This window comes from Carcharhinus amblyrhynchos, chromosome 11 (assembly GCF_965287045.1).
Source record: "Carcharhinus amblyrhynchos chromosome 11, sCarAmb.v2.hapA, whole genome shotgun sequence".
Taxonomy (NCBI): Eukaryota; Metazoa; Chordata; class Chondrichthyes; order Carcharhiniformes; family Carcharhinidae; genus Carcharhinus; species Carcharhinus amblyrhynchos.
Genome location: NC_137334.1, coordinates 1,705,318 through 1,729,300, shown reverse-complemented (window position 1 = coordinate 1,729,300; position 23,983 = coordinate 1,705,318). Strand labels below are relative to the sequence as shown.

The 23,983-nt window shown below is 41.8% G+C and overlaps 1 protein-coding gene across 1 annotated transcript in view; it reads right to left on the bottom strand.

Annotated features, from left to right (window-relative positions):
• The window catches only part of LOC145349818 (calcium-responsive transcription factor-like), a 64,860-nt gene that overhangs the window by 18,180 nt on the left and 22,697 nt on the right, over positions 1-23,983 (bottom strand). Inside the window, exons 7-12 of the mRNA XM_080198373.1 lie at positions 21,150-21,234; positions 16,290-16,479; positions 13,750-13,867; positions 11,386-11,529; positions 4,311-4,550; positions 2,811-2,973 (exon numbers count right to left, since the gene is read on the bottom strand). Coding sequence (XP_080054499.1) covers positions 2,811-2,973; positions 4,311-4,550; positions 11,386-11,529; positions 13,750-13,867; positions 16,290-16,479; positions 21,150-21,234 — 940 coding nt within the window. The remainder of the gene's footprint in view (positions 1-2,810; positions 2,974-4,310; positions 4,551-11,385; positions 11,530-13,749; positions 13,868-16,289; positions 16,480-21,149; positions 21,235-23,983) is intronic.

The window sequence follows — 23,983 nt, the reverse complement described above, 5'->3', positions numbered from 1 at the left end:
ACAGAAATGTAACTTCAAAGTGGAGAGATAAGGGAATAATTTGCACGTATATGCTAAAAAACTGGCCCACACGATGGGTAATATCAAAGGAGAAAAATGATACATCCATAACAAGGTAACTGGAGAAGACAGTAGAGAAGTATTTGCTATCATAGCCACATGCAGTTGTAGAAAGCAGGCTGTCCCGAAAGTAAGTTGATGCCAAAAAGGCTACTGTTTAAGAGACAGTGGTATAGTCGGGATGGAGTTGTCCTGGGACGCCTCACTATCGACTCTGGACCCCATAATATCATCAGGAATCATAACAAAGGAAACTTCCTGCTAATCGATCTCCACCTCACCCCCAACACACTTGATGAATCAGTACTCCTCCATGTTGAACACAAGCTGGAGGAAGCAGAATGTACTCTAGGTGGTGGACTTCAATGCCCAGCACCAAGAGTGACTGTAGCACAAAAATACTGAGCTGATCATGTCCTAAAGAACATTGTTTCTAGATTGGATCTGCAGCTGATGGTGAGGGAATCAACAGATGTAAAAAGCACACTGATCTTATCCGCACCAACTTGCCTGCCACAGATGTATCGGTTCACGATAGTATCCATAAGAGTGACCACTGCACATACTCCATGTGGAGACAAAATACTGTCTTCACATTGAGAATACACTTATTGCATTGTGTGACACTACCACTGCCCTAAATGGGAGAAATTTGCACAGAATTAGCAACTCAAGACTGGGCAGCAATGAGACACTGTGGGACATCAACAACAGCAGATCTGTACTCAATCACAATCAGTAATCTCATGGCCTGGCATATCCCTCACCCTAACACTACAACTAAAGGTCAACTTTGGTCCAATGAAGAGTGCAGGAGGGTATGCTGGAAGCAGCACCAGGCATACCTAGAATGTGGTGCCCACCTGGTGAAACTACAATACAGCATTACTGCATGCCAAACCGCATAAGCAGGAAGTGGCAGACAGAGTTAAGCAATAAGCAATTTCACAACTAGCAGATCTGATCTAAGCTCTGCAATCCTGCCACAACCAGTTGTGAATGCTGAAGAACAACTAAACAACTCAGTGGAGGAGGTGGCTTCACAAATACCCCTATTCTCAGTGATGGAGGAGTTCAGTACATCAGTGCTACAATCTTCGGCCTGAAGTACCAAGTGGATGGTCTCGGCCATCCGAGGTGGTCCCCAACAGATGTCAGTCTTCAGGCAATTTGATTCACTCCATGTATTATCAAGAAAAGGCTGATCATAGAATCCCTACAATGCAGGAGGCCATTCAACCCATCAAGTCTGCACCAACTCGCAAACAAAATATCTTAACCAGGCCCTTTCCCTGCAATCCCACCTCTTTACCCCTCTAATTCCCCTAACCTACACATTTTGCACAATAAGGAGAAATTTTGCTTGACCAACCTGCACATCTTTGGGCCATGGGAGGAAACCAGAGCAAATCCATGCAGATACAGGGAGAACATGCAAACTCCACACAAACAATCAACCAAGGCCAGAATCGAACCGGGGCGCCTGGCGCTGTGCGGCAGCAGAGCTAACCACTGTGTCACCGTGCTGCACTGTATACTGCAAAAGCTACGGGCCCCGACAATATCCTGGCAATGGCACTGAAGACTTGTGCTCTAGCACTTGCCATTCTCCTAGCCAAGCTGTTCCAGTGCACCTACAACTCTGGTCTACGCAGCAATGTCACAAATCACCCAGCTATGACCTGTCCATAAAACCAGGACAAATCCAACTAGGCCAATTACTGCCATATCAGTCTACCCTTGGTCATTTGTAAAGTGATGGAAGGGGTCATCAACAGAGCTATCAAGCAGCATTTGCTTTGGAACAACCTGCTCACTGATGCTCAGCTTGGGTTTTTCCTAGACCACTCAGCTCCTCATCTCATTACAGTTTTGGCCAAAATATTGGCAAAAGGCTGAGCTCAAGAGGTACAGTGAAGCTCTGAATATTTAGCATTAGATGCAATTCTGCAATTGGACATCATTAACTGAACAAACTCAGAGTGGGCTAAGAATTGCAATAACAAGCAATTTAAGTTTATCAGTTGTGGCTCACTCACAATTGCTAAAAACTACATTATTCACAGTCCCCTGTCACCAAAAGAAACACGTCCAAGCACTGTACCTTTTGGAATTAAACAAAAGCCTGGTAGGCAATAGCTTCCTCGGCGTATTCTCCTTGGCAACATTTCAACCAAAGTCAACTTGTCAACTGATTAGTTCCCTTTTCTCATAAAGGTAAATTGTTGCTCATTTTGAAATTTGGGTATTCCTGCATCTGTCATGCTGAATGTACAATAAAAGGTTTCAACACCATGTTTCTTTTTCAGCAATATTCAAGTAACTAAAGTTATAGTTGTTGCTGCACACCTATATCAACTATAAGAAAGATTCAAACAATATTTTGCCTAAGCTAGAAAATGTAAGAATTAAACAAAACATCTCAATGAAATGAATGACATTCATTTCAGAAGAATTAACTCACATAAAGGGAGCTTAACCAGCGATGTAACTTTTTCTGGTGTGGAAGCAAAAAGTACAAGTGCGTGCAACCCATGACACAGGTGGAACGGAACGTTAGTGGAAGAGAGATGTAGTACGGGGGGGTGGAGAAGAGAGCGCGAGAGCAAGAGAGAGAATACGGCAAGATAATCTGATCCATGTGCAATGTTAATCCAACATGTGTGTGAAGATTGAGCAAATCAGGAAGGATCTTTCACCACCCCCAGACCAAATAGCTACTTGCATACCAGAACAAACATATATCTTACTGCTGCAGTCATCGATCCAGATATGTACTCCAGTTCTCCCCTCTGTAGTGCTAATTGTGCTTCGTGAATGTGGTTTTTGATGTCATTGACAGTTGGAAAGAAGGACAGGTTGTGTCTCTCAGGAACGTCATCAGGTTTAAATAATTCCCTTTCCACAAATTTTCTGCACAAAGGAAAACAGATTATCAATTGCAGCCCAGCATTTCACAACCCAATGGGTCAAAGCCCAGCCCACCTAATGTCAGATAGTTAAAGAACTTTGTACAGTTCATGTCACACATTGGTGACAAAGGCCAAATAAACAAGATTCAACTAGGAAAGTCCTAACCAAATAGAACTTTGCTGAGGTTCAAAAGACTACTTGCAGTTGCCAAAAATGAACAATGATTTAAAATAGGAATGACTAACAAATTGGATGACAACTAGTTGGGTTTAGACTTGCTTGACCGCTTGTAAATTCTCCCCATTCTGATCTCGTTATAGTTGTTGAATAGCAAAAAAAAAGGATTGTGAGGAAACTGCTAATTTAAGAATAGACAACAATCAATAACTGATTTTTACTCTGAATGTTTTAATTGTCGCTGGGTCAAAATCCTGCAAGTCCCTCCCAAACAGCACTCTGGACGTAGCCTTGCTATAGATTGCAGCAGTTTAAGGCGAAGGTTCACCATCTCAAGGGCAATTAGGTATGGGCAATAAAAGTTGGTCTTACCAGCAATACTCAGATTCCACAAATGAAATAAAAAAACAATTACTCCACAATCCTCATGATGCCAGATTCAGTATTTTCTTCAAACCACTTTCCCGCTGATCAAGGAATCTCGGCCCATCAAGCCTGCACCGACACCAATCCCACCCAGGCCCCATCCCCATAACCCTATGTATTTACCCTGCTAATCTCCCTGACAATAAGGAGCAACTTAGCATGACCAATCAACCTAACTCTGACTAACATAACTGATGTCACCAGTACTCGTTTTGTAAATAAAAATAGCCAGAAAACAATCAGAGCTATTGATTGTTGGCTACTCGAAAATTAACTGTTTCCTCACAATCAACTTTTTTCTATCCAACAACTATAAAGAGATCAGAATGGGGAGAAATTACAAGCAGTCAGGCAAATCAAACCTAACCAGTTGTCATCCAGTTTGTTAGTCATTCCCATTTTAAATCATTAAATCAAATGGAATGCTGGATTTCCACTGAAGGTAAAATAAAAAAGAGTAATAAAGAAAGTCAACAGAGTAAATATGATATTATTCACAATGTCAATACAATTATTTGCCTTTCACTTTAAAAAGCCTGTTCAGCAGTTTTTTGTATTGTGATTACTGAATTCCCATTTGATAATCCAAGTTTTCTGTGCAGATCTGGGGAATTATTAATGTGGGATTTTCTACATATTGCAATGGTATACAACTTTGCATAATTGCATTGCTCTACAAATATACTTCTATACTCATCTAAACTTTGCTGAAGCACTGGAAGACAAAGATGTACCTTAATTGCTTCCGGACCATGTAGACCTGGTCAATTCCCTGAACAACCAGTTCTCTAATCTTTTCAGTGACACGTGGGTGCAGGCGAGAAGGCAATATCCCATTTTCATCCATCATTCCAACATCTTCCTCTTCAACAGACACAAATGGCGGAGGGGGTGGTGGTGGAAGTGGTGGTAAATAGGAACCATCTTGATCATGGTACTGGTGAGCTTGTGGTGTGGGTAACTGGACATACCACCTGTGGCAACATGAACATAGTCAATAACATTGTGGGTAAAATCTGTCAAAATCTGGCAGAACACAATTCTAGAAACAACTCCCAGTATCACCTGCAGATTGAAAAAAATAACAATTATGATCATTAGTCAAAATGATCTTTCACATTCTCAACAGAAACTGAACCTTGTGCTGAAAGAAAATCACGTGCTCAAATGTGATTAAAATGCAATAGTTCTAATCCCCAACCTATACAAGAAATTCATTCTGTGAAACAATTCTGAACACAATCAAAAAGGAGCAGTCTTTGATTACTCTAGCTGAAAAATAGGGGGAAATATGACAGCTTAACGTGTTGCCACAGGCAGGAGGGTGTGATCCAAATTCCTGGAATATTGGATCAGTTTCTTAACGGAGCGACCTGGTCAAAATGAACAGGTTGCACTGACACAGAGCCAGGACCAATTGTTTCTTTATGAAACAGTTGGTTTGCAATGCGGGGGCAGGTTTAAACTAATTCAGTCAAGGGTTATAAGAAACTGTTCAGAGGACCTATAGTTGTGAAAAGAAATGGGACTGATTCTCCTGTCCCCTGTGTTGCTTTTGTAGCGCAGCAAGCCGGGAGACTTGAGTGGAGGCCGTTTCATGGGCTTCCCACTGATCGCCATGGCCTCCATACCTCTCCGGTGGCCAGATTTCTGGCACAGAGTTGCATAAATTTAAATGCCCAATTAAATCTGTTCATGGTAGGCTTCTGCAGAAAATGCAGATGTATGGGATTGTGGGTAACCTAGGAAGTTGGATCAGGAATTGGCTATCAGATAGGAGACAGAGGGTGGTGGTTGATGGTAAATATTCATCATGGAGTTCGGTTACGAGTGGTGTGCCTCAGGGATCTGTTTTGGGGCCACTGTTGTTTGTAATCTTTATTAATGATCTGGATGAGGGTATAGTTGGGTGGATTAGTAAATTTGCTGATGACACCAAAGTCGGAGGTGTGGTAGATTGTGAGGAAGGGTGTCATAGTCTGCAGGGAGACTTAGATAGGTTGCAGAGCTGGGCCGAGAGGTGGCGGATGGAATTTAATGCGGAGAAATGTGAGGTAATTCACTTTGGTAGGAGCAACAGATGTGTCGAGTATAGGGCTAACGGGAGGACTTTGAATAGTGTGGATGAACAGAGGGATCTAGGTGTATGTGTACATAGATCCCTGAAAGTTGGGAATCAAGTAGATAAGGTTGTTAAGAAGGCGTACGGTGTCTTGGCGTTTATTGGTAGGGGGATTGAATATAGGAGTCGCAGCGTAATGTTGCAACTGTACACTACTCTGGTGCGGCCGCACTTGGAGTACTGTGTGCAGTTCTGGTCCCCACATTACAAGAAGGATGTGGAGGCTTTGGAGAGGGTGCAGAGGAGGTTTACTAGGATGTTGCCTGGTATGGTGGGGAGGTCCTATGAGGAGAGACTGAGGGATTTAGGGTTGTTTTCGTTGGAAAGAAGGAGGCTAAGAGGGGATCTTATTGAAACATATAAGATGATTAGAGGTTTAGATAGGGTGGATAGTGATAGCCTTTTTCCTTGGATGGAGAAAGCTAGCACGAGGGGGCATGGCTTTAAATTAAGGGGGGGTAGCTACAGGACGGATGTCAGGGGTGGGTTCTTTACTCAGCGGGTGGTGAGGGATTGGAATGCCCTGCCTGCTGCAGTTGTAAATGCGCCTAGTTTGGGGGCGTTTAAGAGATCTATGGATAGGTTTATGGACGAAAAGGGATTGGTATAGGCTAGTGGGTCATTGTTTTTGTAACTGGTCGGCGCAACATCGTGGGCCGAAGGGCCTGTTCTGCGCTGTAATGTTCTATGTTCTATAATATCACGAGCAGTTTTTTTAAAAACTATAGCTCTCCACTTGGACGACCTTGCTGGAGTGAAGGATGGAAAATAAAGGCCCCCCCCTCCTCTAGGGTCGGGCATGGACACTTTAAAAAGTCTGACAACACCAGGTTTCAGTCCAACCGATTTATTTGATAATAAACTCACAAGCTTTCGGGTTAGCCCCTTCGTCAGGTGAATGGAGAGGTTCATGTCGCACAATCTATAACCCCCGTGACTTGCCTGGGTTTGCAAAACCTCACTCACTGTACTGTCTGGAGACAATACACATCTCTTTAACCTGTGATCAGTGCTCCTTCCACTCACATTGTTAGCCACTTTAAGACTTGAACAGCAGGTTAGGTGTAAAGATTCGCATTCTAATCAGTAATCTGTAAACTGTCTGTGCTTTATATGCTCTGTCTGAGGCCAGAACTCTCCATTCACCTGACGAAGGGGCTAACCCGAAAGCTAGTGAGTTTACTATCAAATAAATCGGTTGGACTGAAACCTGGTGTTGTCAGACTTTTTACTGTGTTTACCCCAGTCCAACGCCGGAATATCCACATCATTGACACTTTGGCAGTGCCAGTCTGAGCCTCCTGGCACTGCCCAAGAGGCAAAGTGCTAATGCCCAGGGGATTTTGGCACTGACCACCAGGTATTGGGCAGTGCCTCGCTGCCACTCTGTACTGGAATCGTGGTCAGTCTGAGGGAGGCCAGCAATCAGGGCTGGGCATCAGAGGGGGAGAATGGGAGATAGAGGCAGGACAGCAGCGGAGTGGTCGAGGTTGGCCCAGACACACCCGGGGAGTCAGCGATCGAACTGTGGAGGGAGTGGAATGCCAGTGATGCAGGGGCCGTGGGGTTGGCCAGCAACCACACTGGCCAGCGATCAGAAGACCGGCAGTGTGGGGTGCCGCACATGCACTAATCTCAGCGCTGACAGATTGGTGTGTGCGCAGTAGCCTGCTCAGTGCTATGCTGCCGGCCTTTCCAGTGGGAATAGGCTCTGTCCCCTGAATTTCAGCATGATTCACGGTCATGCATTCTGCAGTGCAGAGCGTGGGAGATTCATTTTGAAACTTACGCTTAAAAAAACAGCAGGATATACTCCAATTTTTACATGCATTCGATTTTTTCTTTGACAGAATTGCCCCCAATATGCTTAGGTAAGATCGTAGAGAATACATAGAAGTCTAAATTTAGTTTTGAGTGTATGTGAGAGATGCAGGCACAATTAGCCCTTTGGAAATATGATGGACTGATCATGTCTGAGATCTGACTCAAAAAAGGCTACTTAATATTCCTGGATACAAGGTTTTCGAGAACGATAGAACAGGAAAGAAAGCATGAGCAGTTTTGATTAAGAAATAATAGTGCTAAAAATAAATTTTTTGAGTGGTTAAAAGCAGAATCTATCCAATTTAAATAAAGAAACAACTTTGTAGACTACAAAATAGTGGTGAATGCGGTAGAAGAGCAGAACCGCAAAAGATTTGTTGAAAAGTGCACGAGCGACAGAAAAAAGATAATTTCTGACTTTAACTAATATTGAATAGGACAGCGATTAAGGGCAGAGAAAGGGAGGAATGTCTGAGATGTATTAAGGAAAATATTCTTGAATCAGTGTTGCCGAAATGAGGAAGGAGGACATGCTGGATCTAGGATTATAGAGTAATTACTTCCTCCCACAGGATTGAAGTGCACATAGGATCCCTATAGTGCAGAAAGAGACCATTTCCCATCAAGTCTGCACCGATCACAAGTAAACCTGATGAAAAGGCTCCTTAAACACATAGGGTTCCTTTGTGTCTAAGACTGTCATGACTGTTTAAAACAAACTTGAAGTCTATCAAGGAAATGACCAACTGAAATATTGGCAGGGTTATCTACTAGCGCTATACTTGTATTATGTGAATGCAATGAAGACGACTTTAATATAAATTAACAATAATATCTCCAAAGGCATCAACGTCCACCTCCTACTGTGGATTTTCAAAGGATTTCTGGCAACAAAGCATAACTTAGAGCAGATAACTTAAAACAAATTTATGAATTAACATAAAGGTCCTAAATATTTATCACAAACGAATGAAAGGAAAATGGTATCTGAGCCAGAAAAGAAATTAGAGATGGTTGAAAACCTAAAACAGCAAAGAGTGAAATGGAGAGGTTCAGGGAAATAAGTCATAAGTATGACAATAGCAGTTAAGAGGAAGGCGAAGAAGCAGTAAAGGTAGCTGCAGAAATGGTTTTGGTATCTAGGATACCACTTGCTATTTCTGTTTAAGGGTAGGGAGACTGAAAGAGAGTTAGAAGAAAATATTGGATAACCCTGGCTTTAGGTTTTGGCTTTGGCAAGTGATTCACAACAGTCAAACTGTGATAGTGGGATTGCAGGAGTGCAGGGGAATGTGATGGGTGAAAAAAATACTGACATAGGTGATAAAATTACATAGTTGGCTGCGTGTGGTGACACTGAATGTCATTTTATATATCCCTTGACCTTATTTTAGATGTAACAAACAATACTTTTAAACAACTTTTAATACTGTTGATGCTGCAAATCTAACCAACAACATAAAAATGCAAAATTCAATGCATCTGAAGACTTACCATAATGTGGAACACTTACTATTAGAAATCATGCAAGGAAAGATAACAGCTAAACTGAGTGGAGATGGTTTTCAACTAATGCAATTAAACTAACCGACACTGACCTTGACCAATTATATTAATCTAAGAATAATTAAATATATTTAATAAACAACGACAATTAGGCAGAAGCAGAAATGTACAAAAACCAAAGAAAAGCTGGATTAATAGGCAAATCAGCAACATCACTCGATCCATCAAATATAGCCTGATGCAGTTACAGAAAGTGTAATTTTCCTTCATATCTTGTGCTTTCCAAGTCCAATGCTGAAGCTGTATTAGGTTCCAATGCGGGGAGAAAAAATCTTTTAACTTTGGATTGTGGCTAGGTTGACAGCAGAACAGTATCAATGCATAGAACGAACAGAGTGATCAGTTCGATATAAAATTTTGTGGACACTTGAAGATAGCCGTACTTTCCCTCAGCCTTGTTGGATGGTAAGAACTTCAGCTTTACAAGGGAATTCTTGGACAATTCTAAGACAATCCAACTCTAAAATGATATTTTTTGCATTATTCATGGGAAGTGGGCATCATTGATGAGGTCTCATTTATTGCCCATCCCTTAATTCGCTTAAGGAGATGGTAGTGACCCTATTCAAAGACAACTGAGTAGCTTTGAAAACCTATTTCAGAGGATAGTGAAGAATCACCCATATTGTTGTGGTGCTGGTGTCACGTATGAGCAAGACTGAGTAAAGACGGCAGTTTTCCTTCCCTAAAGCACAAGTTTTTTTCATTCTTTCATGGGATGTGGGCTAGGCCAACACTTCTACTGCCCATCCTTAGTTGTCCTTGAGAAGTACAGTGCAGTATAGAAGGGGTGACACGGTGCCACAGTGGTTAGCACTGCTACCTCACAGTGCCAAGGACCCAGGTTCAATTCTGGCCTCAGATCAATCTCTGTAGAGTTTGCACATTCTCCCCGTGTCTGCATGGGTTTCCTCCAGTACTCCAGTTTCCTCTCACAAATGTGCAGGTTGGGTTGATCAGGCATGCTAAATTGACCCTAGTGTCAGGGTGTTAGCAGGGTAAATATGTGGGGTTACAAGAATACAGCCTGGGTGGGATTGTGGTCGGTGCAGATTCAATGGGCTGAATAACCTCCTTTTGCACTGCAGAGATTCTATGATTGCAATCTATGAAGGTGATGGTGAGCTGCCTTTCTGAACTGCTGCAGATCATGTGGTATAGGTACACCCACAACACTGTTATTTCCAGGATTTTGACTCAGCAACAGTAAAGGAACGATGATATACTTCCAAGTCAGGATGGTGTGTGGCATGGCAGGGAACCTGTATGGGAACACTACCATCTACATCTGCTTTTCTTGGCTTTCTAAATGGTAGAAGTCACGGATTTGGAAGGTGCTGTCAAAGGAGCCTTGGTGACTTGCTACCATGCATCTTGTAGATCACATACACTGTAAATCGGTAGTGGAAGATGTGTGCTTTGAAGCAAGTGCACGTTGAAGTGAGTGCATGGGGTACCAATCAAGGGGACTACTTTGTCCTGGATGATGGTGAGCTTCCTGGGTGTTGTTCAAACTGCATACATTCAAACAAATGGAGAATACACTGTCACATTCCTGACTTGTGTCTTGTAGATAGTGGACAGGCTCTGGGAAGTTGGAGGTCAATTACCCTCTGCAAATTTCACAGTCTGACCTTTTTTGTAGTCACAGTTTTTAGAATGGATGATTCTGTTCAGCTTCTGGTTAATGATTACACCCAAGATGTTGATATTGTGAGATTCAGTGATAGCAATTCCATTGAATGTCATGGGGCAATGACTAGACTTCTTTTGTTGGAGATAGTCACTTCCTGGCACTTATCAGTCCAAGCTTGAAAGTTGTACATATTTTGTTGCAGAGGGCACAACCTGCTTCAGTATTTGAGAAATCACATACAGTGCTGAACTTTCAGAGCACATCAGCCATCCTTAGTTATACAGCAACCCACACTATGGCAATTAGATGGCTAAATTGGGCAAATCACAATTAGTTTCTCACACACTGCGGGCTTCTGTCCCCCCATTTGAGCCTGAGAGCAGGGTTCAGAAGCCCTTAATGAAAGTTATACCCCTTGTTTCAGGGAACTGGAATTGAAAACACAATCTTCCCTCAAACACAATACATTGTTTTGTGTCTAAGGTCCAAATTCACATACAAACTGCTGAATGGTAGGAAAAGGTTTTATGTCAGGAGCAAGGGTTTAACAGAAAGGAAATTAATAAGGTCACATGGAGCAAGATTGCTGCCAATGTTCTTAATAGTATATTCCAACAAGCTAATAATGAGTTAATTATCTTCAGTACATCTAAAGTCCTACCTTACAACTCCTCCTACATCAAATCCATTCTTCTTCAACATGTTGAAGGCCTTTTCCTGCTCTTGTCGAATAACCTTCTTATCAATCTTAGGATCTATGGGAACCCTGTATTCTGGGAATTTGCGCACTTTTTTAATGTAGATTCTGCAGCAGAAAAATGTAAATAACAGACAAGTTTCACAAACATTCTTATGTAGTAATAACATCCTTCTTCAAAACCTTCTTCAGAAACAAGCCCAAATTAAGAACAAGGAAACTAAGATTAAGTCTCACAAAGATTTTTGAAGTCATTAGGTCACATATGAATCCTTCCTGTGTTATGAAATGATTCTTGAAGCTACATGTCAGTTCTCATCTCATGTTTTACATTGGGTCTTCATTGAAAGGAAGTGGGCTAGTCGTGGACAAGCAGGTTTGAGCTTACCACATGGCGTTGATGATAATAGATATTTTTCGGGTATCTTGTAAACCCCAAAGATTGCTCTGCTGAGGTCTATAAATGGAGTGTGAACCCTAAAGCAGCCATGAAATACCAATTACTTTTTCAGCTTTCAAGCTTACCCTCTTAGGGATCTGCCAAGGATGAGAATTTTTAAATCAAGATATTACATGAGCGTTGCACCATTGTAAATCTGTGAGCGCAGGAGTGATAGCTGAAGGGAACTTAGCATAAATTAATGACCTTACATTTCCGGATGGTAAAAAGTGGGAGAGCAGCCAGAGGTGCACTAGAATAGTTATCCTGAGGCAGCAACGGTATGAATGAGGATTTCAGCAGTATGAGCTGATACAGGGATAGAGTTGGGCAATGTTACCGATTTTGGACAACTGATGGAAATAGACAGTTTTAATAATGGTGCAAATTTGTGGTTCAGCTCATCTAAGAGTCAAATATGGCATATAAATTATGAGCAGTCTGGCTTAGCCTCTGAAAGTTGCCAGGCAGATGGATGGAATTTTGAGCTAGGAAAAGGGGTTTGGAGCCAGGACTTAAATCAATGGCTTTAATCTGCCCAATATTTAATTGGAAGAAATTTTTGCTCGTAATAGAATCTCTACAGTGCAGAAGGAGGCCATCTGGCCCGTGGAGTTTGCACCAACTCTCCAAAAGAACATCTTTTCCAGACTCTATGCCCTAACCCACCAATTTACACTGCTACTCCCCCTGACCTGCACATCTTGGGACACTAAGGGGCAATTTAACATGGCCAATCAACCAAACCTGTACATCTTTGGATTGTGGGAGGAAACTAGAGGATCCAGAGGAAACCCACATAAACATGGGGAGAACACACAAATTCCACACAGTCACCCAGAGTTAGGATTGAACTGGATCCCTGGCAATGTTAATCACTGTTCCATATGCCATATCAGAAAAGCAATGGGATAATTTAGCAAAGGTGGACAAATGTAAAGTGATGCAATTTGGAAGGTCTACTGTAAAGTATACATTAATGATAGAACCCTTAGAAATATTAGCATATAGAAGGATCTTGATGCGCAGATCCACAGTTCTCTGAAGGCAGTATCTCTGTGGGCAAAGTGGTCAAGAAGGCCTATGGCATGCTGGCCTTCATCGGTTTGGGCACTGAGTATGAACTGGAAAATCATGTTGCAGCTGTATAAGGACTTTGGTTAGGCCGCATTTGGAGTATTGTGTACAATTCTGGTCACCACCAGAAAGATGTTGATGCATTGGAAAGGGTGCAGAAGAGATTTATCAGGATGTTCCCTGGTTTGGAGGATATGAACTATGAAGAGAGGTTGAACAAACTTGGATTGTTTTAATTGCAGCATTGGAGAATGAGGGAGGAACCTGGTAGAGATTTACAAGATTATGACAGGCTCAGACAGAGTGGATAGTCAGCGTCTTTTTCCCAGGTTTGAAGGATCAGTTACTCAGGGGCATAGGTTGAGAGTGAGAAGGGGAAAGTTTAAAAGATGTAAGGGGCAAGTTTTCACTCAGAGGGGGTGAATGCCTGCAATGCACTGCTGGAGGTGGTGGTGGAAGCAGATTCTATAACAACGTTCAAGAGACATCTGGATACGTACATGAATAGGCAAAAATGAGAGATATGGACCATGTAGAGGTAAGAAAATATTAGATTAGAGAGGCATTTGTATCGGCACAGACTTGGTGAGTTCCTGTGCTGTATTGTCCTTTATGGACACTGGGCCACACTTAGAGTATGTGTGCAGTTTTAATATCCATAATTCGAAAGAGCAGCTAGATGGCACGTTGCTTCCATTCTTGGTGCTGAATGCACAGAAGTGAGAAGCCCACAGAAGTTACTGAATGGATCAGTTTCAGACAACATAAACATTAACGCACATTTGCTTGTATTACTCAAGTGGGATTCTTACCGCGCAGCACATGTTGCTTTATAATGCTGATTTGAGATGCTCTCTTGTTCTATTTTCTTAGGTTGAACTCCTTTTCGCCTTGGTCCAAACTGACATTCCATGACAATGGCCCTACTTCCTAAATAGAGCAGATTGTACATGGTGTAATTATAAATCATCCAAGTTACACTCTCATGAAACCTACATAAACTGAATGCTTACAATAGGTGGTTTAAAAATCAGTGTTGTCAGAAATGGTAAACATGAAGCTGCAACATTTTGCCAAGGCTTCAGTATAAAAATATTGCCTCAAGGGTTACAGAATGACAGTATGTGTTATAAGACTGAGGGAATAATAGAAATTACAGAATGAATTTTGGTCATGTGGTACATCTGGCCTATGCCAGTTTTAATACTCCATATGAGTTTCTCCCCACATACATCTCACCTTATCAATATTTATTTCTATTCCTTCAAAAACAAAGTGCTGTTGATACTGAAAACCTGAAATAAAAATAGAAAATACCAGAAATGCTCAACAGGTCTGGCAACATCAATAGAGAGAAATACAGTTAACCTTTCAGGTTTATGACCTTCCATCTGATCAAAGAACCAAAACTACTGCCAAAATCTCACTGGCGTTTACACCAACAGGATCTTACAGTTCCACCAATGACGCACCCCGTCACGCCTCCCGCCACCATGAAACACGCCGTCGGGACAGGGGGAAGGAGGGGGGTACAAATCCCACCCATTAACTTGTTTGTTCTCTCCACAGATATTGTCAGACCTGCTGAGTGCTTTCTATTCTTTTCTTCATCAGGTACTTATCTAGCTTTCCCTTACATATAAGTTGCCCTGAGTTCACTAAAATTCAGTTAATTTCACGATTATTTTTCTACTTTAATAAATTTAATTTCACAACGTGCGTGGATGAGATTTAAACCAGCAGGTTGTTAGCCCAGTATCATAACCATGATATCACTGCATTCTAATTCTAATAACAATTCATATTATCTTCAATGGTAATTCTGGTCATTTCTCAAACTGCAAAATGCAGTCACAAAAAATGAACACAAATGCATTATAAATTAAAATTAATTAAATTCAACATTGATTGACCTGAACACAGGTTTTAAATGCACTGTGAGGGGAACACACTTGAAATTTTGCATGTTATCGCAGTTAGTTAGATCTGTAACCTAAAGAACAATAACTATATAATCAAAATTAGGTCCTGATTTCAACTGGGAAGGTCAGGAGAAGGAAAATCACTTTCAAAAAGGCCATGCATTATAAAATATTGCAGAAAAATCAGAAAGAACTAGCAGTGGCTCCGGCTGCAAATTTTTCAAACACTTGAGACTGTAGAAATTGTGCTACAGAATTAGAGGTCAACACTCTATTAAAGGAGGAATAAAGAATAACAATAACCTAGTCAGCTTAATGTCACTAATGGTGTAAAATAAATTGTCACTAAAAAGTTAATTAAGGACATCTGGCAGGGATCTGCAAAGTCAGGTTATATCTGATGATACATTTGGGAATTTAGAAAAAGGATAAAACACCAAAAAACACTTTGGGATTCAGACAGAAATTTTGACTGGGGAGTAGTAGAGCTATAAATAAAAAAAAACCAGGTTTAATAAATGGGGGCTAGCATACAATATTTGCTAAACCTTTTAGGTAGCAATTTTAAAAAATTGTATCAAGGGACTCTAACTTTAGAAAAAATGGTATACATGTTTTTAAGAAGTATTTAGACAGTTACATGGGTAAGGTGGGTATAGAGGGATATGGGCCAAATGTGGGCAATTAGCACTAGCTTGGTGATTAAAAACTGGGCGGCAATGACAAGTTGGGCTGAAGGGCTTGTTTCCATGCTGTGAACCTCTATGACTCTATGCTGAAGAGATTCACTGAAATGATGCTGAACATGAGCAGCTTCAATTATAAGATTTTAGAAACTGGATTTCTCCTGCCCGATACAACAGACGAAGTTTAAAAGAGATCCAACAGGGCCTTTCTAAATGAAGAGGTTCTGATAAGGTTCAAAAATTAAACTATTCTTTTACTGGTTGTTGAATGAGAAGTATAAAACTAAAACCAGCACCACATGAATGAAGGAAGAGATCAGGAAACATTTTTAATGTAAATATTATGGCCATACTGAAAACATTCACGGTAACAGAATACATAACTTTTCCAGGGAAACAGACAAATATTTGTAAAGTAATTATTTTAAATAGATAGCTCCAAGAACCAGCACAAGCACCATGAGCTAAATAGCTTCCGATATGCAAGATGTAAAAAAAAATAACCTGTTACATTCTATTTTAACTCACCTAGGATAATGGCAACATTGACAAAGGCCAAGGACCATTGTTCAGACATATGAACCAAGTTAGACCAAGAGCTCTAATAATGTGAACAAGGATATATGAAATGGGCCAAGGACATTTTTAAAAATGTGAAAGATACTAATATAGTTATTGCTTAACTGCCAACAAAATATCTCTCTAGTGGAAGGTAACCATTTTCTACAAGTATCATATTCTGACCTGCATTGACGAATGGAATTCCATCATACGGTACATATTGAGATTTCCACATCAGTCGGGTAGCAGGTTTAGCAGGGCTTGGAGACTGTCGTGTTCCCCAAACACTTTGTGTTTGCTGTTTATGAATGGTTAATACATTTTCCAACTCAGTTTCGCTCTCACAATACCCACGAAAGGAATCTCCAATTTTCTGGAATATGAATATTGAACAAAACGATGAGCGTGTTAGGCAATTACATGTTTAAACAATTTTTATTTTTATGCTTTCTTCTTGCCTTCCTCTGCTTCTTTCATCACCACTATTTCTTTATAGTTTCAGCTTCAGACAAAGTAGTGTTCTGGTCAATCCACAGCTTGAATACTCCATTCAATTTTGTTAACTGAGCCACAAGAATCATTGCCCTTCAGGTGCTTTATCTCATCAGTCTTCACTCAGGAAAAGGAGAACATTGGTACAGAATTCAGGAAAAGGGACAATGAGGAACTCGCACAGTTTGACATAGACTCTAATACCTCTCCATTTCCTATGACAGGCTTTAACATAGACAAAGCCCCAGGCTTGGATGAACTGCATCCCAGGCTGCTATGGGGGCAGGGCAGGAAACTGCAGGGGCTCTCTGGCCATGTGCGAAGTGCCAGAGAACTGGAGGTTGGCTAATTTGGTTCCACTTTTCAAGAAAGATGATAGAGATGAACCAGAAAATTACAGACTGGTGAGCATTATGTCACTGATAGGGATACTACTGAGAAAATTCTGAAGGAGCGAATCGATCTCCATTTGGAAAGGCGTGGGTTAATTAGGAACAGTCAACATTGCTTCTTGAGAGGGAGGTCATGCCTAACAAATTTGATGGAATTTTTTGAAAACGTGACCAAGTGTGTGGATGAGGGAAGTTCAGTTGATATAGTTTATATGATTTTAGCAATGCTTTTGACTGATTGAGAAGGTTGAAGCACGAGGAACTCAAGGAAATTTGGTGAGATGAATCAGAAACTGGCTTAGTAATAGGACTCAAAGGGGTGTGGTAGAAGGCTGCTCAAGTGACTGGAGTAAGAAGTCTCACAACACCAGGTTAAAGTCCAACAGGTTCATTTGGTAGCAAATGCCACTAGCTTTCGGAGCTCTGCTCCTTCATCAGGTGAGTGGGAGTTCTATTCACAAACAGGATATATATAGACACAAACTCAATATTCAGAATAATGATTGGAATGTGAGGCTTTAATCAAGTCTTAAAGGTACAGACAATGTGAGTGGAGAGAGGGATAAGCACGGATGCCCCAGGGGTCGGTGCTGGGGCCTCAGCTATTTACCATTTACATCGATGATCTGGAGGAGGGAACCGAGTGTAGGGTGTCGAAATTTGCTGATGACACCAAGATTGGTGGAAAGGCAAATTGTGCGGAGGGTGGGAAGAGTCTACAGAAGGATCTAGATAGGCTGGGCAAATGGGCCAGGAAATGGCAAATGGAATTTAATGTTGGCAAGTGTGAGGTGGTCCACTTTGGTAGGAATAATGGTAGGAAGGGCTATTACTTACGTGGAGAAAAACTGCAGCAGGCGACGATGCAGAGGGACCTCGGGGTCCTTGTGCATGAGTCGCAAAAACCCAGCTTGCAGGTGCAGCAGGTGGTCAGGAAGGCGAATGGGATGCTGGCCTTCATAGCAAGGGGGATTGAATATAAAAGTAGGGAGGTCTTGCTGCGGTTGTATAGGGCATTGGTGAGGCCACAGCTGGAGTACTGTGTGCAGTTTTGGGCGCCGTACTTACGCAAGGATATTTTGGCCTTGGAGGGAGTGCAGAGGAGGTTTACTAGGCTGATGCCGGAGTTGAGGGGATTGAGCTATGAGGAGAGGCTGAATAAATTAGGCTTGTACTTGTTAGAGTTTAGAAGAATGAGGGGAGATTTCATTGAGACGTATAAGATGATGAATGGGATGGATAGGATAGAGGTGGAGAGACTCTTCCCGCTCAGAAAGGACAGTAGGACTAGGGGGCACAGCCTCAAGATAAAGGGGGGGGGGGGGCGGTTTAGAATGGAGTTGAGGAGGAACTTCTTCACTCAAAGGGTGGTGAATCTCTGGAATTCTCTGCCCGTTGAAGTGGTGGAGGCTGCCTCGCTAAATATTTTTAAGATGTGAGTTGATGGGTTTTTGATAAGAGAGGGGATTAAGGGTTATGGGGAGAGGGCGGGAATGTGGAACTGAGCCACGACAGATCAGCCATGATCTTATTGAATGGCGGGGCAGGCTCGAAGGGCTAGTTGGCCTACTCCTGCTCCTATTTCTTATGTTCTTAAAGAGATGTGTATTGTCTCCAGACAGGACAGTTAGTGAGATTTTGCAAGTCTAGGCAAGTTGAGTGACTGGAGGCCAGTGTCCAGTGGAACACCACAAGAATCAGTCCTGGAACGCTTACTGTTTATTATATACATGCATAGTATAATTGATAATGCAGGGAATGATAAGCATGTTTGCAGATGACACCAAGATGGGTAGGATGGTTACTAGTAAAGAAGGTAGTCTTGGGTTACAGGAATATATACATGGATTGGTGAGATAGGCAGAGCAGTGGCAGATGGTATTTAACCCTGACGTTTGATGTGATGCACTTTGGAAGAAGTAACAAGACAAGGGAGTATTTAATGCATGGCAGGGCACTAGAAAGCTTAATGCAAATGGGTCTTGGGATACTTATTCATAGACCTTGAAGGTGGCACAGCAGGTGAACAGGATAGTTAAGAAAGCATACAGGACAGCTGGTTTCATCAGTCATGGCATACAGTATAAGAGCAAGAACATAATGTCGGAGCTGTACAGAATGTTGGTTAGGCCACAGCTAGAGTACTGCGTGTATCATGGTCACGTCACTATAGGAAGGATGTGATTGCAACACCACGGTGTTGCTTGGGATGGAGCATTTGAGCTACATGGAAAGACTGGATAGGCTTGGATCGTTTTCTTTAGAGATGGCTGAGGATGGGAGTGGGGAACATGGTTGAGATGTATAAGATTATGAGAAGTATGGACAGGTTTAGTTTTGATTAGTTTATTTATTAGTGTCACAAATAGGCTGACATTGATGCCGCAATGAGTTACTGTGAAAATTCCCCAGTCGCCATACTCCGGTGCCTGTTTGGGTACAGAGGGAGAATTTGGCATGGTCAATGCACCTAACCAGCATGTCTTTCGGACTGTGGGAGGAAACTGGAGCACCCGGAGGAAACCCATGCAGACCAGAGAGAATGTGCAGACACCACACAGATAGTGACCCAAGCCAAGAATGGAACCCGGGTCTCTGACACTGAGAGGTAGCAGTGCTAACCACTGTGCCACAGGAAGCAACTGCACCCCTTGGATGAAGGGTCAACCATGAGCGGGCATAGTTTTAGGCTATGGGGCAGGACGACCAGAGGGAATTTGAGAAAAAATATTTTCATCCTGAGGATGGTGGGAATCTGGAATGCACTGCCTGGGAAGATAATGGAGGCTTTAAACATTACAACTTTAAAAAGTATTTAGATGAGCACTTGAAACATCACAACATTCAAGAATACGGGATAAGTGCTGGAAAATGGGATTAGTGCGACTTGGTAGCTATTGTTGGCGCAGACTCGATGGGTTGAAGGGCCTTTCCAGTATTGTATGAGGTTGTGTAATTGAAATCTTTAATCTCTGGAATCATTCTCTTAAATCTTTCCTGCCCTCTCTCTAAAACCTTCATAATCTTCTTAAAGTGCAGCATCCAGAATTGGATACAATACTCCAGCAGGAGTTGAAGCTGTGTTTTACAAGGCTCATCATAACGTCTTTGCTTTTAAACTCCATGCCTATATTTAGAAAACCCAGGTGTCTTTTTAAGTATTTTCTCAACCTGCCCTATTATTCAACAACTTGAGTTCTTGTATCCGCAAGTCTCTATATCCCTGAGCTGCTCTTAGAATTTTATCTATATTGCCTCTCTCCTATCACTTTGCACTTTCACATTATATTTCATCTGCCATTTGTCTGCACATTTCACCAACCTGTCACTATTGTTTGTAAGCAGTTCAGAAGAATTTTACTGGATTGGTACCTGGAATAAGCAGCTTGACTATAAGGAAAGATTGGAGGTTGGATAAATTGTGCTTATTTCCAGTGAAGAGTTTAGAAGAGGGAGGGGTGACTTAATTGAAGTACAAGATCCCGAACACTCTTAACTGTTATGGAGCAGCTATTACAAGTGCATCATCAATAATCTCAGGCTAAATTTCAGTGAGGGATAGGGAAGAAAGATAACTTTGGGTCATTCTTACACATCTTAGGAGGCTCAGATCAGTACTCCAAACCAGTTAATCCAGGAGGACCAGACAGGAATACAGCCTCCTGTTGTATCAGCACAAAATCAACATGCACCTCTTTCCACTTGGTGTATAAATTTGCAAAAGTTATTTAAAATGAATCCTGAGAAATAAAAACTGAAATTGCTGGAAATGCACACAGGTCAGTCAATATCTAAAAGGGAAAAAAGGTCTCCCCAGAAATATTAACTTTTCCTCAGAATTTTTGCACTTGTTTATTTCTTGATTCATAAACATCTACCCTATACCTTTTAGATGCATGCTCTTATTGTAGCTGTACTGTAGTTTGCTTCGCTTGTGGTTCAAAGCTTTTGTTGAAAAATCGATGCTCTCCTGATCAGTTTTGAATAAATTTACAAACGCAAATTTAGAAAGATTTATCTTGTACTTAAATGCAGTTTTATTTAATGCCTCAAGAGTATATATTGCACCTGACAAAAAAATAAAGTCAATTGCTAATGAAAGAGAGATCCACATGGAGCAATATCTTAAAGAAAGCAGAAATGTAAGCAGTTAATCAACCTCACAACTCCGAAGCCTTCGAGCCCAGGCAGGGGTGTTGTGTGGCAGTGGCTGCAATGGGGCAGGAAAATTGTCTTCAATCATTCTGAAATACAAAAAAAAAGTATTTAAAGCATTTTTCTACATAATTGCTGTGAATTGCATTTAACATCAGTGATACTGACAAGTGAAAAGTAACATTTATGTCACACAAAGGCCAGGCAATGACCATATCCAACAAGAGAGAATCTTACCCCTTGAAATTCAATGGCCTTATCATCATTAAATTTCCCACTATCAACATCCTGGGGGGGTTACCACTTACCAGAAACTGAACTGGATTGGCCATATTAATATAATGACTACAAGAGCTAATCATAGAATCCCTACAGTACAGAAGGTAATTCGGCCCATCAAGTCTGTACCAACCACAATCTCACCTTGACCCTATCCCCATAACCCCACATATTTACCCTGCTAATCCCCATCACTACGGTCAACTTAGAATGGCCCATCAACCTAACCCGCACATCTTTGGACCGTGGGAGGAAATTGGAGCACCTGGAGGAAACCCACGCAGACATGGGGGGCATGTGCAACTCCATACAGACAGTGACCTGAGGCCGGAATTGAACCTGCGACCCTGGTGCTGTGAGGCAGCAGTGCTAACCACTGTGCCAGCGCGAGGTTCAGAATCCCATAGCAAGTGACTCACTGCCTGACTCCCCAAAGTCTGTCTACCATCTACAATGGACGAGTATTCCATTGGAATACTCGCCACTTGCCTGAATGAGTGCAGTTCCCAAAGCACAAGAAGCTTGATAGCGTCCAAGACAAAGCAATCCACTTTATTGATACCCTATCCACAAACATTCACTCCCTCCACCACCAATGAACAGTGGCAACAGTGTGTACCATCTACAAGATGCACTGCAGGAACTCACCAAGACTCCTTCGATACCACTACCCAAACCCATGACCGTTACCATCCAAAAGGCCAAAGGCAGCAAGCACATTCCAACACCATGCTGCAACTTTAAATTAATGCTGCAACTTTACAAGACCCTTGTCAGACCCCACTTGGAGTACTGTGCGCAGTTCTGGTCGCCTCACTACAAGAAGGATGTGGGAGCTATTGAGACGGTGCAGAGGAGATTTATAAGGATGTTGCTTGGATTGGGTGGCATGCCTTATGAGGATACGTTGAGGGAGCTAGGTCTTTTCTCCCTGGAGAGACGAAGGTTGAGAGGTGACCTGATAGAAGTTTCTAAGATGTTGAGAGGTATAGATAGGGTGGATTCTCGGAGGCTATTTCCCAGGGCTGAAATGGTCGCTATGAGAGGACACAGGTTTAAGGGATAAGTTTTTCACTCAGAGGGTGGTGAATGAGTGGAATCGGCTGCCATTGGTGGTGGTGGAGGTGAACTTGTTGGGGTCTTTCAAGAGACTTTTGGATGAGTACATGGGATTTAATGGGATTGAGAGTTATAGATAGACCTGGTAGGTAGGGATATGATCAGTGCAACTTGTGGGCCGAAGGGCCTGTTTGTGCTGTAGTGTTCTATGTTCCACCACCTGGAAGGTCTCTTCAAAGTCACTCATCATCTGCCTTTAATGATATCAGCTTGAAATTTCTTATTACTAAAGCATGTTATCTATAATTTGTAAAAAAAATTGTAAAAAAGTCATACGTGCAAATCATACGTGCATATGGTGCATGCCAGAATAATAATAGCAATAGAAGTCAGGAAACGTATCTCAAATGCAGTAGAGAGGCTAAGGCTGGAGTAAGGAAAGGATGGCAAGTTATGCTAAAGCAAACAGTAAAATGTTCTTCAAACATATTAATGGTAAAAGATTAGTGAAGGATAGAGCGGGGCCCATAAGAGACAAGCAGGATAAACTGCTCACTGAAGAGGAGGGTATAGGACAAGTACTAAATGAGTACTTTGTTTTAGCAAATTGGAAGATGGTGACAATGGCCCTAGTGGGTATTGAGCAACTGAGCAATATAGTGATAGATAAAGAGGTGCTAAAAGGACTGGTGGTATCCAGGTAGAGAAGTCGCTATGCCCGGATGGGATCCATCCTAAATAGCTGAGAGAGATAAGGGAAAAAAAATTGCAGAGCAATTGACAGAAATTTTCCAGGTCTCTCTGAACACAGATTAGTCCTGGGAACTGGAGGATTGCAAATGTGAAAGGGGCAAAGGATAAACTAGGAAACTATAGACCTGTTTGCTTGACATCAACAATGAGAAAGCTGATGGAGGCGATAATACAGGGTAATATAAATATGCACTTAGAGAACAATATGCTAATATTCGACAGTCAACATGGCTTTGTCAAGGGCAAGTTATGGCTGACAAATTTTATTGAGTTTTTCGATGCAAGCAGTGGATAAGGGTGGTGCTGTTGATGTTATATTTGGACTTTCAGAAAGCATTGACATGGTGCCACATGGCAGGTTGGTTAACAAATTTGAAATGTTTTGGGTGGATGAGTTCTTGGCAGCATGGATTAGAAGTTGCCCAAGAGATAGGAAACAGAGGATAGTATAGGTGGGCATTTCTCAAACTGGAGATGAGTTGAAAGTGGTGTTTCCCCAGGGATCAATGTTGGGATCCTTGTTTTTTCTGATTTATACAAATGATTTAGAGATGGGTGTTGAGGGCAAAATCTCTAATTTGCAGATGATACTAAGCTAGGAAGAACAGTGAATTGTGAGGATGATGCTGAGTGACTTCAGAGGGACGGTGAGAAGTTGGCTAAATGGAAAAACAACTGACAGATGAATTTCACTGAAGCAAAATGCGAGGTCATGGAGACAACGGTACAACTTTGAGGTGAGTATGG